At 40.3% G+C, this 17365-nt stretch overlaps 1 protein-coding gene across 3 annotated transcripts in view; it reads left to right on the top strand.

The window, feature by feature from the left end:
* Nucleotides 1-17365, top strand: part of LOC112232463 (ER membrane protein complex subunit 2-like) — a 64165-nt gene that overhangs the window by 12895 nt on the left and 33905 nt on the right. For all 3 annotated transcript variants that reach the window (XR_006081705.1, XM_042313466.1, XM_042313459.1), the window contains exons 3-4: nucleotides 4927-4991; nucleotides 11304-11389. Coding sequence is in view for 2 of the 3 variants with exons in the window: in XM_042313466.1 (XP_042169400.1) it covers nucleotides 4927-4991; nucleotides 11304-11389 (151 nt within the window). In the remaining variant the exon portion in view is untranslated. The remainder of the gene's footprint in view (nucleotides 1-4926; nucleotides 4992-11303; nucleotides 11390-17365) is intronic.

Genomic DNA, 17365 nt, shown 5'->3' on the forward strand with positions numbered 1-17365 from the left:
TCGTAGACTCGTCAACAGAGGTGTTAGCATGTTCCAGAGACTTCTGTAAGTATTTTGCTGAAACTAGGATTCTTCTTAACTTCATTGAGCATTCTGTGTTGTGCTCTTGCAGTCATCTTTGCAGGACGGCCACTCCTAAGGAGAGTATCAACAGTGTTGAACATTCTCCATTTATAGACAATTTGCCTTACCATGGACTGATGAACATCAAGGCTTTTAGAGATACTTTTGTAACCCTTTCCAGCTTTATGCAAGTCAAAATTCTTAATCTTAGGTCTTCTGAGATCTCTTTTGTTCGAGGCATGGTTTACATCAGGTAATGCTTCTTGTGAATTGCAAACTCAAATTTTGTGAGTTTTTTTATAGGGCAGGACAGCTCTACCAACATCTCCAATCTCATCTCATTGATTGGACTCCAGGTTAGCTGACTCGTGACTCCAATTAGCTTTTGGAGAAACCATTAGCCTAGGGGTTCACATTCTGTTTCCAACCTACAATCATTTGCATGTTATTAGTTTAAACACACTGTGTTTGTCAATTGTTTTGACTTAGATTAAGATCGGATCAATTTTTTCAACTTTAACTCGGTCAATTGTTTTGACTTAGATTAAAATCGGACCAATTTATGCATAAACCCGGGTAATTACGAAGGTTTCACATACTTTTTCTTGGCACTGTAAGTTGCATGGACTCACTCTGTGGAATAATAGTGTTTAACATGATATTTAAAATGAGATTAAGAAAAGGGATGGCTAGAAATGTAATGTTTGGAAAATATTTGGTGATGTGGTAAGAGGATGATAGCAGTTCCAGCTATGTTGTGTTGTGAGACAGTCACAAGACGGGACTTTAAATAGGCCTATGGCATGTCAAGAACTGCCCACTGTTTAGATGTGTTGAATGGAAACTGAAATCTGGACACTGACAGTCGGTCTATAACCTCTCACACAGCCTTATTTATAACTCTTGCAGAATTAATCATTTCTTGCAGTAAAATGATACACCAAATGTTGGCCAAATTTGAACTTGGGCACAGGAGTGAGAAATATGATTTCTTTCTTTCTACATCTTGAGAGAATGCAATGCTCAGTTAGCACCTCTACAGATGGTACGTCTTTATCATAAAAGTTGATAGTATTTCAACCACCTAAAATATGCATCGAAGCTGAACTGAAATCTTATCAGAAACACCTTCGGTCGTTTTCACAGCTTTCTTTTTCCTTACCGGTCAAACTGATGTCATTTTGGACATTTTTTGGGGTTATTGTAAAAAAAAAAATGTGTTATTGTATTATCTCCCCAGTCCGTAAACGTCTTTGCTCCGCGAATGACAGAACTTTGAATGCTTCAATCTAGTTGACAACAGTATTCTATCGATCTATTACATTATTCTGTTGAGCCAAGGTTTATTTAGTCTTCTAAGGCAACATATAATGACAAAAGAGAAGCTACATGTATCTTATTATAGACAAGTTGACTAACAAATAGCCCACCAAAATGTCGGAAATTATAAGCAGAAACGTGTCTAAAATCAGGCAAAACAAAATTCTGCAACCCCTGTCAAATTCGTTCTACTGTCTGACTGTAGCCTATTGCATTTTCTATATTTGCGGGTTAGCGTTGGGTATGGGTCTCAGATTTTCACTTTATCATATAGTCGGGCGGTTGTGGATGGGTTATTGAACAAACAGCACCACTACCCCACACACAATTATCTGTAAGGTCCCTCAATCAAGCAGTGTATTTCAAACACAGATTCAATCACAAAGGCCATGGTTTTCTTTGCCTCCCCAAAGAAGGGCACCTATTGATAGAAGGGTAAAACATTTTTAAGTAGATATTGATTATCCCTTTGAGCATGTTGGAGTTATTAATTCAACTTTGGATATTGTATCAATACACCCAGTCACTACAAAAATACAGGTGTCCTTCTTAACTCAGTCGCCGGAGAGGAATTAAACCGCTCAGGGATTTTTACCATGAGGCCAATGGTGACTTTAAAACCGTTACAGTTTAATGGCTGTGATAGAACACTGAGGATGGATCCACAACATTGTATTTACTCCACAATACTAACCTAATTTCCAAAGTGAAAAAAATGAAGCCTGTACAGAATAAAAAATATTCCAAAACATGCATCCTGTTTGCAACAGGGCACTAAAGTAACACTGCAAAAAATGTGGCAAAGAAATTAACTTTATATCCTGAATACAAAGTGTTATGTTGGGGGCAAATGCAATACAACACATAACCGAGTAACACTCCATATTTTCAAGCATAGTGGTGGCTGCATCACATTATGGGAATGCTTTTTAAGGCCTGGGAGTTTTTCAGGAGAAAAAAATAAATGGAATGGAGCTAAGCACAAGCAAAATCCTAGATCAAAACCTGGCACAGTCTGCTTTCCACCAAACACTGGGAGATGAATTCACCTTTTCAGCAGGATAATAACCTTAAACACTTGGCCAAATCTACACTGGCGTTGCTTACCAAGAAGGCAGTGAATGTTCCTGAGTGACCGAGTTGCAGTTTTGACTTAAACCTACTTGGAAATCTATGGCAAGATCTGAAAAGTGTTGTCGAGCAATGATCAACAACCAATTTGACAGAGCTTGAAGATTTTTGAAAATAATAATTAGCCAATTTTGAGAAATCCAGGTGTGGAAAGCTCTTAGAGACTTACCCAGACATACTCATAGCTGTAATCTCTGCCAAAGGTGATTGATTCTACAAAGTATTGACTCAGGGGTGTGAATACTTATGTAAATATCTTTATGGGGTACTGTGTGTACAGTAGATGGGTAAGGAAAAAAATCTATTTAATCCATTTTGAATTCAGGCAGTAACACACAAAAATGTGGAATAATTCAAAGGTTATGATTAATTTGTGAAGGCACTAGTGTAGCCTGAAGACTTTTTAAAATCCAAAATAATATATTCCCACCTCAAAAGGCAAACCGTATAGGCTAGTATCTTTTAAAGCTGGACTCCTTTTGGTGTTACTGCCACGTTCATTTGGGTTATAATAACAAATAGTCACTTCAGACAATGTTAGAACAGAGCGGTATACTACAAAGCAGGATCAATAAGTTAGCCAGCTATCTTTGCTAGGCAACCAGAAATAGCTAATTTCTCATTCATTGAAATAAAGCTAAACTTGGATGTGTTTTTGTCCGTTGAATCAATTAGACCATGCCCATTTTAACTTTACATTTTTTGAAAGAAACGTATCAGAATATTTAGTCTTGTTAGCTGGCTAACTCCTGGATCTGACTTTGTAGTATACCCCTCAGCAGAATATGTACTGTGACATTTAAAAAAAAAAATTTGCAACAATGCTGGTTGTTCCTCTCCTCCGTTTCATCAACAAAACAATAACAAAGACGCTGGGTCAAATGGTGGTGTTTCACCTTCTTCCAATTCCAGCTTTAATATGTGTCACAAGTTCTCAGAAGCCTAGGCCTAGTCAGTATTTTTAGTAGGCTCACCAATGTGACTCAACTTTTGAATTGAATGATGCAGAAGCTTGGTAAGCCTCTTCTTGATTAAAAAAAATAACCCATATGTGATAGTTGGTAGCGGCACACTCGGTTTTGCCTTTAGGCTATATAATAGTCTGCTCCTTTCTCACTAGGTAGTCTTGCTGAACAACTCTGTGGAAGTCTCTTTTCCTTGTAGTCGTTATGATTCATAGTCTTTAAAGAGCAGGGTAAACACTTAACACGCCCCGGTTTTATTGAAACCACAGCCAGTTCTTAAATTGGCTGTGAAACAAGATGGCAATTATCAAAACAAGAGCTGGAATCATAAACAGGCAAGGAAAAACTCCAGGCGTTTGTTTGTTTTGGCATATCAGTTTTCTTGTTGAGTTGGGTTTTATTGTTCTTTCTCAATTAACAGTTAGACAGCGTTTGGCAGAGGACGTCTGGCGTGCTTGTCAAAACAGACTTGTCTGACATTTAGCATTAATTCCATTAATTGGATCCATTGGCCAAGCCTATTATTAATCACCGTCTTTTACTGTTACAGTTGAGTGATTTGAATAAACACTTCAATAAACATTTAATCTTTATTTCTAAACCACTGGATGAAATGTATCTGGCTATATTGATAAGCCTTGTGAATAAGCCGTCACACCGTAACAGCGAAATGAGGGGAAATGACATAATATTCTGTTGCCCTGGATGACCGCTGTGTAAGCTTTTCTTTCTTTGTGCTTTTGGAAAGGGCTGCGAAGCGTTGTCTTTTGTATGGAGTTGTCCAATATCTTATGAGGTTTAGGACATTTTCCGTGAAGAACAAAATCTTGGAATACCAGCAGAATTTGGTCAACGGTCATTCACCATGATTGATCCTCTAAATTAAGGCTAATCGAGCTGTTTGTTTTGTTGTTGTATTGAACTGTCCATCCAGTCCTTTAAATACATGGTTTTATTTCTATGCAGCATATATTGATGATTATTAATAAGAAAAGTGTGAGGATTGAGGAGAGAAATTATACTTGAAAGCAATTCCCCAGGATTGAAGGGCTAAGAGAGCAGACATTATTGTAGGACTGAATGGTGTTAACGAGTTTCTGGGTTGGTAGGAAACCATGCCAAGATAGCAGGCAGACATTATTTTCCCTGTTCAAGATATTGTCATATGCAAATGCAGGTGAAAAAGTTTTGAAGTGAATGCCCCACAGTTGAAAAGAAGCATGCTAGGAGAGCAGATGGGGCCTAATCCCGATTCCTGTTGAGGCATCACTTAAGGGCAATCTCCTGTCCTTCCTATGATCCAGTAGAACAAGAAGAAAGCACCTTGTGTTAGTCAGATCTAATACTGTAATGACAGTCTGTGTCAATTGATCATGTTTTGATGTTCCACTTGACACTGTACTGGAATATTAAAACAGTGCTTTTTCTCTTTGTCTCCTGTGCCCAGTATGGATTATTTATGAGCAGGTGATGATAGCTGCGTTGGACTGCAGTCGGGATGATTTGGCTTGGGTAAGTGAACTACCGACAGCTGCCACACACGCTCAACGACCTCAAAATCCATCTCTCACAGTCATTGCTGCTTTGTCACCCCCGCTGCCAAATGTGAAAATATTTTTATTTGGCCAAAAATATTACCCCATCTGTCTGTACTTTGGAAAAACCATTTGCTGAGCAGTGTTGGAATAAGGGAGTGTAGATAACTCACTATAGATGAACACCAGTGTTCGTGTTAGCAGTAAACCTTTATGGAGTTTAACTCCCCCTTTCCTTGTTGATTCATCTGCCATCCCAGAGTTAGCTAATGTTACAGATTGTGTTACTTAAAGTGCCTTCAGAAAGTATTCACACCCCTTGACTTTTTACACATTTTGTTGTTACAAGGTGGGATAAAATGGATTTAATTGTCATGTTTAGTCAATGATCTACACAAAGTAATCTGTAAAGTCAGTGGAAGAAATTATACAATTTGTAAAATAATTATGAAAAATCGAACATTAATATATCTTGATTATATCCACCTAAGTCAATACATGTCAGAATCACCTTTGACAGTGATTAAATATGTATTTTTTATATAACTAGGCAAGTCAGTTAAGAACACATTGTTATTTACGATGACGACCTAGGAACAGTGGGTTAACTGCCTTGTTCAGGGGCAGAACGTCAGATTTTTACCTTGTCAGCACTGGGATTAGATCTAGCAACCTTTTGGTTACTGGCCCAACGCTCTAACTACTAGGCTACCTGCCGCCCGTCTTTCTGGGTAAGTCTCTAAGAGTTTTGCACAGCTGGATTGTACAATATTTGCACATTTATTATAAAAACACCAAAAAACGAATCTCTGTCAAGTTGGTTGTTGATCATTGCTAGACTAGGCCACTCAGGAACATTCAGTGTCATCTTGGTAAGCAACTCCAGTGTATATTTGGCCTTGTCTTTTAGGTAATTGGCCTGCTGAAAGGTGAATTTGTCTCCCAGTGTCTGTTGGAAAGCAGAATGAACCAGGGTTTCCTCTAGGAATAAGGCCTGTGCTTAGCTCTATTCGGTTTATTTTTATCCCCCCAAAAATTCCCTAGTCCTTGCCTAGGACAAGCATACCCATAACATGACTCCTGAATTTATTTAGGCTTGCCATAACAAAGGGATTGAATACTTGACTCAAGACATTTTAGCATTTAATTTTTTATTAATTTGTAAAAATGTCCCAAAACATGATTCCATTTTGACATTATGGAGTATTGTGTGTAGGCCAGTGTCAAAAATCTCATCACTGCTCTAGAGGAGATCTGCATGGAGGAATGGGCCAAAATACCAGCAACGGTGTGTGAAAACCTTGTGAAGACTTACAGAAAACGTTTGACCTCTGTCATTGCCAACAAAGGGTATATAACAAAGTATTGAGATAAACTTTTGTTATTGACCAAATACTTATTTTCCACCATAATTTGCAAATTAATTCATTAAAAATCCTACAATGTGATTTTTCTGGATTTTTTTTTTTCTCATTTTGTCTGTCATAGTTGAAGTGTACCTATGATGAAAATGACAGGCCTCATATTTTTAAGTGGGAGAACTTGCACAATTGGTGGCTGACTAAATACTTTTTTGCCCCACTGTATAAGTGTTCTTGCTTAGCTTGATTTAAATCAAGAACAGGAACCTATGGCATTTTCCCACTATTCTGGACTGATTTGAACTGGCTAAATGTACTATTGAAGTCTAGTTAATGTCCTGTCAGTTGTTTTGCTCCTACCTGCTTACAATTGAGTGACACATTTAAAAATATATATATATATTTTATGGGTGATGGGGAAATAGTATATAAGGATGTTTTGCAAGGATTCCCTATGCATTGCAAAGAATATTGGCGAAGACAAAACGAGATTACGTGAAGTCGTCCAATCACCTGCTCCCAGTGAGAAAGACCATGACTGTAGTTGGATAGGTCAAATGATCCGGGCTGCAGAACAGATTTTCCATCTCATCCAGAATATCGTTGGACGTGACGATAACCATTCCTCACCTCTGTCATGAGTGTGTGGAAAAAAACAAACTCCAGTTCCCTCATAGAGACGGGAGGGGAAAAAAACTCACCGAAAAGAGCATCCTGCCTCTCCTTTTTATGGTAGTGAGTGGTGAATTGTGGGTAGCCACAAGGCAACATGGTCTTCAACCACGTCAGCTGCTGATTTTCACATAATTTCTTCAGGACCGTGTTGTTGCTCTTTTATCATGGATCCCATGAATGGAAACCAGCTATCCCTCTCAATGGTCTGGGCGGACTGGATTGTGTCATTTAAAAAAAACACACACAAAAAAATACACTGCATATATGACATCTCAAAACCACATATGTTTTACATGGATACAGTATATTTGTTTGTGTTTAAAGGGGCAGTGCGGTCAAAGTCAATTTTCTTTTTTTTGTATGATATTTCCTCACTATGAGGTTGAAATAACACTGAATTTATGATAATGCCCTTTTAGTGAATTTATGATAATGCCCTTTAGTGTAAGAGCTTTTTGAAAAAAACTCTTCAAGTGTCAGCCTTTCAGGATGGAGTTTTTCCCCACAACATGACAAAATCTGATCTGATTATTCTGAACAATGACCAGTTGCTGGTGTTGAACATTTGTGACATTGTTTGAACAATGTTGGAGTCCACTAAGCCAAAGAAATGAATTTTACCGAAGTGGTCAAACCGGGCTCTCACCTGAACATTGATATTGTCCAGTACGTTGTAGTTGATTGTCCCACTCTACTCTGATCAGCTGTTTACTTCGAGTTTCACTTTCTGCCAGCCCCAGTTCATCGCATTTCAGCTCGAATTGCTCGCTGCCGTTCCAGTGCTTTAATCGTGTCGCTGATTATGGGTACTGCAGAAACTCCTATCCATCACTTTGTTCTGCAGAACATGGAAGAGCGACTCAGTTTTATTGAAAATTCCATCATAGGCCATGAGCAAAAACCAAACCAGGTGGCGGTCTCTAAACGGGGTTGCTAACATTTGTTTCAGCCAAGGCATGTAGTAGTTCCACATAGTTGCCCCTGAGCCTGTTTGATGAGCTGGCGCTCATTGTTGCTCTCTGACTGCCTTTCGACGTCCGTTAGCTGGCAGCATATGGTAGAAACTCAAATACACAAGTCATGTCAAGGAGTTTGAAGGGAGGGAGAAAGGCACAGCGAGGCTGCCTTTCCCTTGGCCTCCTTGCGCAAATTCGGGAAGTACGTACATGTTCAGGAATCGATTTTTATCATGCAGAAAAAAACATGACAAACTGATTATTGGTCAAATGTATATTTATTTTTTTATTAGTTCTATTTTTATTCATTTCACAGAGTATATTTACATTTTTATTAACATGCCCAGACGATCAGGCTGAGCATTTGAGTGGCAAAAGGACGCTCGGGGAAATAAATTATTACAAATATATTGGGCGGCAGGTAAGTGTTGGGCCGGTAACCGAAAGGTCTTAATCTTGATTTTTTTCTGTAGGGCATATAACATTTGCGTTGCGGAAAACGCAGACGAAATCCAGATTTTTAAAATGGAATTCAGCAATATTGAAAAATGTATTTAACTTATTAGGAAATCAACTAAATGTATTAAGCTTATTAGAACATGTATTAATTTGCTGAAGTTAATCATAAGATATGAACATGCATCAGTGATACTTATTTTCCAGCAACTTTCTGAAAAGGCACAGTAATGCCTCTGTTGTGTGCAGTGCATGTATGTCTAGTCTACACTTTGTAGCCGTTAGCGTTAATGCTAATGATAATCGTCTGCTGGTAGATGGAAAGACTTTCCCTAGAATCTTCTAAACTAAATGTTAACTGCAAAGTAGCCTACCTGGCAGAATAATGCCATTATTATTTGCATCAATCCAGTGGCCGTTTGTTTTGTACATTGTGCAATCACATGAGCGCTACAGAAACACAGCTAATCAAACAACTGTCTCTGGGTGGTGCAAATCAAAGTTTATTTGTCACGTGCACTGAATACAGTGAAATGCTTACTTACAGGCTCTAACCAATGGTGCGTAAAAAAAAAAAAAAAGGTGTGTGTAAGTAAAGAAATAAAACATTTGTAAAAAGACATGTGAAAAAAGAGCAGCAAGGCTATATACAGACACCTGTTAGTCAGGCTATGATTTAGCTCGTCTGGTAGGCTCGTGTCACTGGGCAGCTTCCCTTTGTAATCTGCAATAGTTTGCAAGCCCTGCCACATCCAACGAGTGGCAGAGCCGGTGTAGTATGATTCAATCTTAGCCCTGTATTGACACTTTGCCTCTTTGATGGTTCGTCGCAGAGCATAGCGGGATTTCTTGTAAGCTTCCGGTTTAGAGTCCTGCAACTTGAAAGCAGCAGCTCTACCCTTTAGCTCAGTGCGAATGTTGCCTGTAATCCATGGCTTCTGGTTGGGGTATGTATGTACAGTCACTGTGGGGACGACGTCCTCAATGCACTTATTGATAAAGCCAGTGACTGATGTGGTGTATTCCTCAATTTTTTTTATAGACCGAGTCACTGTGCTTCCTGCTTTAAATTTTGCTTATAAGCAGGAATCGGGAGGATAGAGTTGTGGTCGGATTTACCAAATGCACACTTGTAACAAAGGGTAACTACACCCAAAATACAACATTTCTTCTATTTTTTTTATTTTTTTCTCCTCTCCCAGTTCTAAAAAGTGGTGTCCTGATGTGGTTTAAGCATTGTTGTGGACTTGTTTTTTATTTTATTTAAAAAAACTGAAACCTGGAAAAACAAAAAGGAGAAAATTGAATTTTGAAAGAAATGTAATGGAATCGGGCAGAAAATATAACAGATTTTATAGGGCCCTACTAAGTCGTTCTGGATAAGAGTCTGCTAAATGACTCAAATGTAAAACATTTCTCACCTAACTATCTGAAACACGGAACCCAAACCGGCTGCGTGCGTGCGCCATCGTACATAAATGTGTTTTGTCCCCCCCCACACTAAACGCGATCACCACACGCCGGTTGAAATCAAAACAAACTCTGAACCAATTATATTAATTTGGGGACAGGTCGAAAAGCATTAAACATTTATGGCAATTTAGCTAGCTAGCTTGCACTTGCTAGTTAATGTGTCCTATTTAGCTAGCTTGCTGTTGCTAGCTAATTTGTCCTGGGATATAAACATTGAGTTATTTTACCTGAAATGCACAAGGTCCTCTACTCCACCAATTCATCCACACATAAAACGGTTAACCAAATCATTTCTAGTCATCTCTCCTCCTTCTAAGCCTTTTCTTCTCTTGACTTTATATTGCGATTGGCAACTTTTATAAATTAGGTACATTACCGCCACTGACCTCATTTGTCTTTCAGTCACTCATGTGGGTATAACCAATGACGAGATGGTACGTGGGTACCTGCTTCTATAAACCAATGAGGAGATGGGAGAAGCAGGACTTGCAGCACGATTTGCGTCAGAAGTAGAACTGACTTCTATTTTAGCCCTTGGCCCTCCGTTCTTTGGCATGCGCGCAATAATTGAATAATATAGATTTCAACATTTATTTTGCAACGCTCATGCATGCAACGGAGCGGTGTAGTCAGCCAATAAGACATGCTTCGCCACTTTGGGGTCTAAGGGCTGGATGTGTCAATGTGTAGTTCATACATGCATAATCGAAGGAGAATTACTGTTTTACCTCAATTAGCCATGATATAATAATATATGCCATTTAGCAGATGTTTTTATCCAAAGTCATGTGCGCATACATTTTACTGGTGGTCATGAAATCCCTAGTTTGAATGCGACCGTTTTCTTGAAGCTGTGCTGTGCATTTTTCCCTACATTTGCCCCCATGTGGGCCAGCCCCTTAGCAATTCGAGTTCTCGTCAATGAGCTTCAGCCCCTCTCATTTGAGTGACCGCTATCAAGTGGCCCGCCCAGCGTTATCTGCGGGGCGGACCCAACGGCACAGTAAAAACATCAGAGAGAGACCGATAGAGAGAGCAATGACGTGGTGCACATATGAGACGTAGTAAGCAATTTTCAGGGGACCACTTTTGGCTTGTGAGTGCTAGTTTCAGAACTACTGGCAAGAAAGTTGACAAAAGTACCGGAGAATCTCTAAGTGCAGTAACTGTAAGTCGCTCTGGATAAGAGCATCTGCTAAATGACTAGAATGTAAATGTCAAATGTTATTTTCATGAAATATACAGATTTTAAAAATACAATTACGAAGACTGCATGGGGGCTTTAAGTAGTAGTGTCCTGTACTTTTTGTAACATGTTGCAACCAGCCAACTCTAATTGCACCTCCCCTCTGCCCACTTCCCTTGCAGACTTGTCTACAGGAACTGAAGAGGCAGTTTCCAGGTAGCCAACGAGTGAAGCGATTAGCAGGCATGCGGCTGGAGGCTTTGGAAAAGTAAGCTTCAGTCTCTCACTGTAACATGGCCGAAAGACTAAAGGGTAAATCCATTTGAATTCAATCACTTTTTGACAGCATCCCTTTTGATTTGAACGAAACCTTCCATACATACAGTTGAAGTCGGAAGTTTACATACACTTATGTTGGAGTCATTAAACTAGTTTTTCAACCACTCAACAAATGTCTTGTTAACAAACTATAGTTTTGGCAAGTCGGTTAGGACATCTACTAGTATTTTTTTCCAACAATTGTTTAGACTATTTCACTTATAACTCACTATCATAATTCCAGTTGGTCAGAAGTTGACATACACTAAGTTGACTGTGCCTTTAAACAGCTTGGAAAATACCAGAAAAAGATGTCATGGCTTTAGAAGCTTCTGATATGCTAATTGACATCATTTGAGTCAATTGGAGGTGTACCTGTGAATGTATTTCAAGGCCTACCTTAAAACTCAGTGCCTCTTTGCTTGACATCATGAGAAAATCAAAAGAAATTAGCCAAGACCTCAGAAAAAGAATTGTAGACCTCCACAAGTCTGGTTCATCCTTGGGAGCAATTTCCAAACGCCTGAAGGTATCACGTTCATCTGTACAAACAAACAATGGTACACAAGCATAAACGCCATGGGACTACGCAGCCGCCATACAGCTCAGGAAGGAGACGCGTTCTGTCTCCTAGAGATGAACGTACTTTGGTGTGAAAAGTGCAAATCAATCCCAGAACAACAGCAAAGGACCTTGTGAAGATGCTGGAGGAAACCGGTACAAAATTATCTATATCCACAGTAAAACGAGTCCTATATCGACATAACCTGAAAGGCAGCTCAGTAAGGAAGAAGCCACTGCTCCAAAACCGCCATAAAAAAGCCAGACTACAGTTTGCAACTGCACATGGGGACAAAGATCGTAGATTTTGGAGAAATGTCCTCTGGTCTGATGAAATAAAAATAGAACCATTTCGAATCTCACCATACCTTCTCTGCTATGCAATCTGGTTTCAGAGATGGTCATGGGTGCACCTCAGCCACGCTCAAGGTCCTAAACGATATCTTAACCGCCATCGATAAGAAACATTACTGTGCAGCCGTATTCATTGATCTGGCCAAGGCTTTCGACTCTGTCAATCACCACATCCTCATCGGCAGACTCGACAGCCTTGGTTTCTCAAATGATTGCCTCGCCTGGTTCACCAACTACTTCTCTGATAGAGTTCAGTGTGTCAAATCGGAGGGTCTGCTGTCCGGACCTCTGGCAGTCTCTATGGGGGTGCCACAGGGTTCAATTCTTGGACCGACTCTCTTCTCTGTATACATCAATGAGGTCGCTCTTGCTGCTGGTGAGTCTCTGATCCACCTCTACGCAGACGACACCATTCTGTATACTTCTGGCCCTTCTTTGGACACTGTGTTAACAACCCTCCAGGCAAGCTTCAATGCCATACAACTCTCCTTCCGTGGCCTCCAATTGCTCTTAAATACAAGTAAAACTAAATGCATGCTCTTCAACCGATCGCTACCTGCACCTAACCGCCTGTCCAACATCACTACTCTGGACGGCTCTGACTTAGAATACGTGGACAACTACAAATACTTAGGTGTCTGGTTAGACTGTAAACTCTCCTTCCAGACCCATATCAAACATCTCCAATCCAAAGTTAAATCTAGAATTGGCTTCCTATTTCGCAACAAAGCATCCTTCACTCATGCTGCCAAACATACCCTTGTAAAACTGACCATCCTACCAATCCTCGACTTTGGCGATGTCATTTACAAAATAGCCTCCAATACCCTACTCAACAAATTGGATGCAGTCTATCACAGTGCAATCCGTTTTGTCACCAAAGCCCTATATACTACCCACCATTGCGACCTGTACGCTCTCGTTGGCTGGCCCTCGCTTCATACTCGTCGCCAAACCCACTGGCTCCATGTCATCTACAAGACCCTGCTAGGTAAAGTCCCCCTTATCTCAGCTCGCTGGTCACCATAGCATCTCCCACCTGTAGCACACGCTCCAGCAGGTATATCTCTCTAGTCACCCCCAAAACCAATTCTTTCTTTGGCCGCCTCTCTTTCCAGTTCTCTGCTGCCAATGACTGGAACGAACTACAAAAATCTCTGAAACTGGAAACACTTATCTCCCTCACTAGATTTAAGCACCAACTGTCAGAGCAGCTCACAGATTACTGCACCTGTACATAGCCCACCTATAATTTAGCCCAAACAACTACCTCTTTCCCAACTGTATTTAATTTTTATTTATTTATTTATTTTGCTCCTTTGTACCCCATTATTTTTATTTCTACTTTGCACATTCTTCCATTGCAAAACTACCATTCCAGTGTTTTACTTGCTATATTGTATTTACTTTGCCACCATGGCCTTTTTTGCCTTTACCTCCCTTCTCACCTCATTTGCTCACATTGTATATAGACTTGTTTATATTGTATTATTGACTGTATGTTTGTTTTACTCCATGTGTAACTCTGTGTCGTTGTATCTGTCGAACTGCTTTGCTTTATCTTGGCCAGGTCGCAGTTGTAAATGAGAACTTGTTCTCAACTTGCCTACCTGGTTAAATAAAGGTAAAATAAAATAAATAAAATAAACTCTTTGGCCATGATGACCATCATTATGTTTGGAGGAAAAAGGGGGAGGCTTACAAGCTGAAGAATACCATCCCAACCGTGAAGCACGGGGTGGCAGCATCATGTTGTGGGGTGCTTTGCTGCAGGAGGGACTGGTGCACTTCACAAAATAGATGGCATCATGAGGTAGGAAATATTGAAGCAACATCTCAAGACATCAGTCAGGAAGTTAAAAGCTTGGTCGCAAGTGGGTCTTCCAAATGGACAATGACCCCAAGTACACTTCTAAAGTTGTGGCAAAATGGCTTAAGGACAACAAAGTCAAGGTATTGGAGTGGCCATCACAAAGCTCTGACCTCAATCCTATAGAACAATTGTGGGCAGAACTGAAAAAGCGTGTGTGAGCAAGGAGGCCTACAAACCTGACTCAGTTACACCAGCTCTGTCAGGAGGAATGGGCTACACTTCCACAATTTAATGTGGGAAGCTTGTAGAAGGCTACCCAAAACATTTGACCCAAGTTAAACAATTTAAAAGCAATGCTACCAAATACTAATTGAGTGTAGGTAAACTTCTGACCCACTGGGAATGTGATGAAAGAAATAAAAGCTGACATTCTGACATATTCTGACATTTCACTTTCTTAAAATAAAGTGGTGATCCTAACTGACCTAAGACAGGGAATTTTTTACGAAGATTAAATGTCAGGAATTGTGAAAAACTGAGTTTAAATGTATTCAAATCTAATTTTATTTGTCACATATACATGGTTGGCAGATGTTAATGCGAGTGTAGCGAAATGCTTGTGCTTTTAGTTCTGACAATGCAGTAATATCCAACGAGTAATCTAACCTAACAATTTCACAACAATTACCTTATACACACAAGTGTAAAGGAATGAAATAAGAATATGTACATAGATTTTTTTTATGAATGAGTGATCGTATAGAACGGCATAGGCAAGATGCAGTGGATGGTATATAGTACAGTATATACATATGAGATGTGTAATGTAGGGTATGTAAACATTATATGAAGTGGCATTGTTTAAAGTGACTAGGGATTAATTTATTACATCAATTTTGCCAGTGGCTGGAGTTGAGTCAGTATGTTGGCAGCAGCCACTCAATGTTAATGATGGCTGATGGCCTTGAGATAGAAGCTGTTTCAGTCTCTCGGTCCCTGCTTTGATGCACCTGTACTGACCTCGCCTTCTGGATGATAGCGGGGGAACAGGCAGTGGCTCGGGTGGTTGTTGTCCTTGATCTTTTTGGCCTTCCTGTGACATCGGGTGGTGTAGGTGTCCTGGAGGGCAGGTAGTTTGCCCCCGGTGATACATTGTGCAGACCTCACTACCACCTGGAGAGGCTTACGGTTATGGGCGGAGCAGTTGCCGTACCAGGCGGTGATACAGCCTGACAGGATGCTCTCGATTGTGCATCTGTAGAAGTTTGAGTGTTTTTTGGTGACAAGTGTGAATTTCTTCAGCCTCCTTAGGTTGAAGAGGTGCTGTTGCGCCGCCTTCACCACGCTGTCTGTGTGGTTGGACCATTTTAGTTTGTCTGTGATGTGTACGCAGAGGAACTTAAAACTTTCTACCCTCTCCACTACTGTCCCATCGATGTGGATAGGGGGGTGCTCCCTCTGCTGTTTCCTGAAGTCCACAATCATCATCTTTGTTTTGTTGGCGTTGAGTGTGAGGTTATTTTCATGACACCACACTCCGAGGGCCCTCAACTCCTCCCTGTAGGCTGCCTCGTCGTTGTTGGTAATCAAGCCTACCACTGTAGTATCGTCTGCGAACTTGATGATTGAGTTGGAGGCGTGCATGGCCACGCAGTCGTGGGTGAACAAGGAGTACAGGAGATGGCTGAGAACACCTACCCTCACCACCTGGGGGCGGCCTGTCAGGAAGTCCAGGACCCAGTTGCACAGGGCGGGGTCGAGACCTAGGGTCTCGAGCTTGATGACGAATTTGAAGGGTAGTATGGTGTTAAATGCTGAGCTGTAGAACAGCATTCTCACATATGTATTCCTCTTGTCCAGATTGGTTAGGGCAGTGTGATTGCGTCGTCTGTGGACCTATTGGTACGGTAAGCAAATTGGAGTGGGTCTAGGGTGTCAGGTAGGGTGGAGGTGATAAAGTCCTTGACTAGTCTCTCAAAGCACTTCATGATGACGGAAGTGAGTGTTACGTTTAGCTCCGTTACCTTAGCTTTCTTGGGAACAGGAACAATGGTGACCCTCTTGAAGCATGTGGGGACAGCAGACTGGGATAAGGATTGATTGAATATGTCCGTAAACACACCAGCCAGCTGGTCTGTGCATGCTCTGAGGACGCGGCTGGGGATGCCGTCTGGGCCTGCAGCCTTGCAAGGGTTGACACGTTTAAATGTTTTACTCACGTGGGCTAAGATGTGTGTGTGTGTACGACTTCAACTGTGTTTGCCCATTGCAGAAGTGCTCAGAAAGTGACTTTGGACATGAATGCCAAAACATTCAAGAGATAAAGGTTCTCGGTTGAATGCATTCCGTTGTGCAACTGACTAGGTATCCCCTTTCCCTTTCATTTCCCTTTCAAAGTGGACGCATTGAGACATCCATATCTTCTTCACTGAAGATCACTATTTTCATCACTATTTTATAATGATTTTATAATGATTATTTTTTTGTAAATCTTTAAAAAATCTAGCATCTCAATGCTAGAGGCATCACAACCGGCCATGATTGGGAGTCCCATAGGGCGGCGCACAATTGGCCCAGTGTCGTCGGGTTTGGCTGGTGTAGGCCGTCATTGTAAATAAGTATTTGTTCTGAACTGACTTGCCTAGTGAAATAAAGGTTAAATTAAAAACTCTAATTTACATAATCTAAGGTTTTTGTGTTGTGCCCGCCATCAGTTGAGAGACAAAATTCTCTTGAACACAGGATGGTTGTCATGTTTTGACTGATAAATGTACTAAAATCGGAATAACATTTAAACTTTCAAATGGTACCACAAAGATGGTTGGAGGTCCACACATCAGAGAATGTTGACTTGGAATATGTTATTTTAAATTATACTGTCAATCCTCCATAAGAAACCTAATGAAATCATTGAAATGTAGATACTGTAATAGAAAAGGCATGAAATTCACTGGTGGGTGGACCCGTGTCATATTTGTGGCAGTAATTAGAAATAAAAATGTCAATTCATTTTACATTTCGATAATGTACTGGCTAAATTTTAGTAGTCTGAAGGGATTTGTCCATTATTTGAATTATATTGCTATGCTTGAAATAACACTAGGGCTGTCCTCCTTTTTTTCCCTCTTTTTTTTATTTTTTATACACTTTTATTTTTCCATAGACACACCCTATGTATTTGAATAAAATCAACTCTTA

This window comes from Oncorhynchus tshawytscha, linkage group LG03, assembly GCF_018296145.1.
Source record: "Oncorhynchus tshawytscha isolate Ot180627B linkage group LG03, Otsh_v2.0, whole genome shotgun sequence".
NCBI classification, from domain to species: Eukaryota; Metazoa; Chordata; class Actinopteri; order Salmoniformes; family Salmonidae; genus Oncorhynchus; species Oncorhynchus tshawytscha.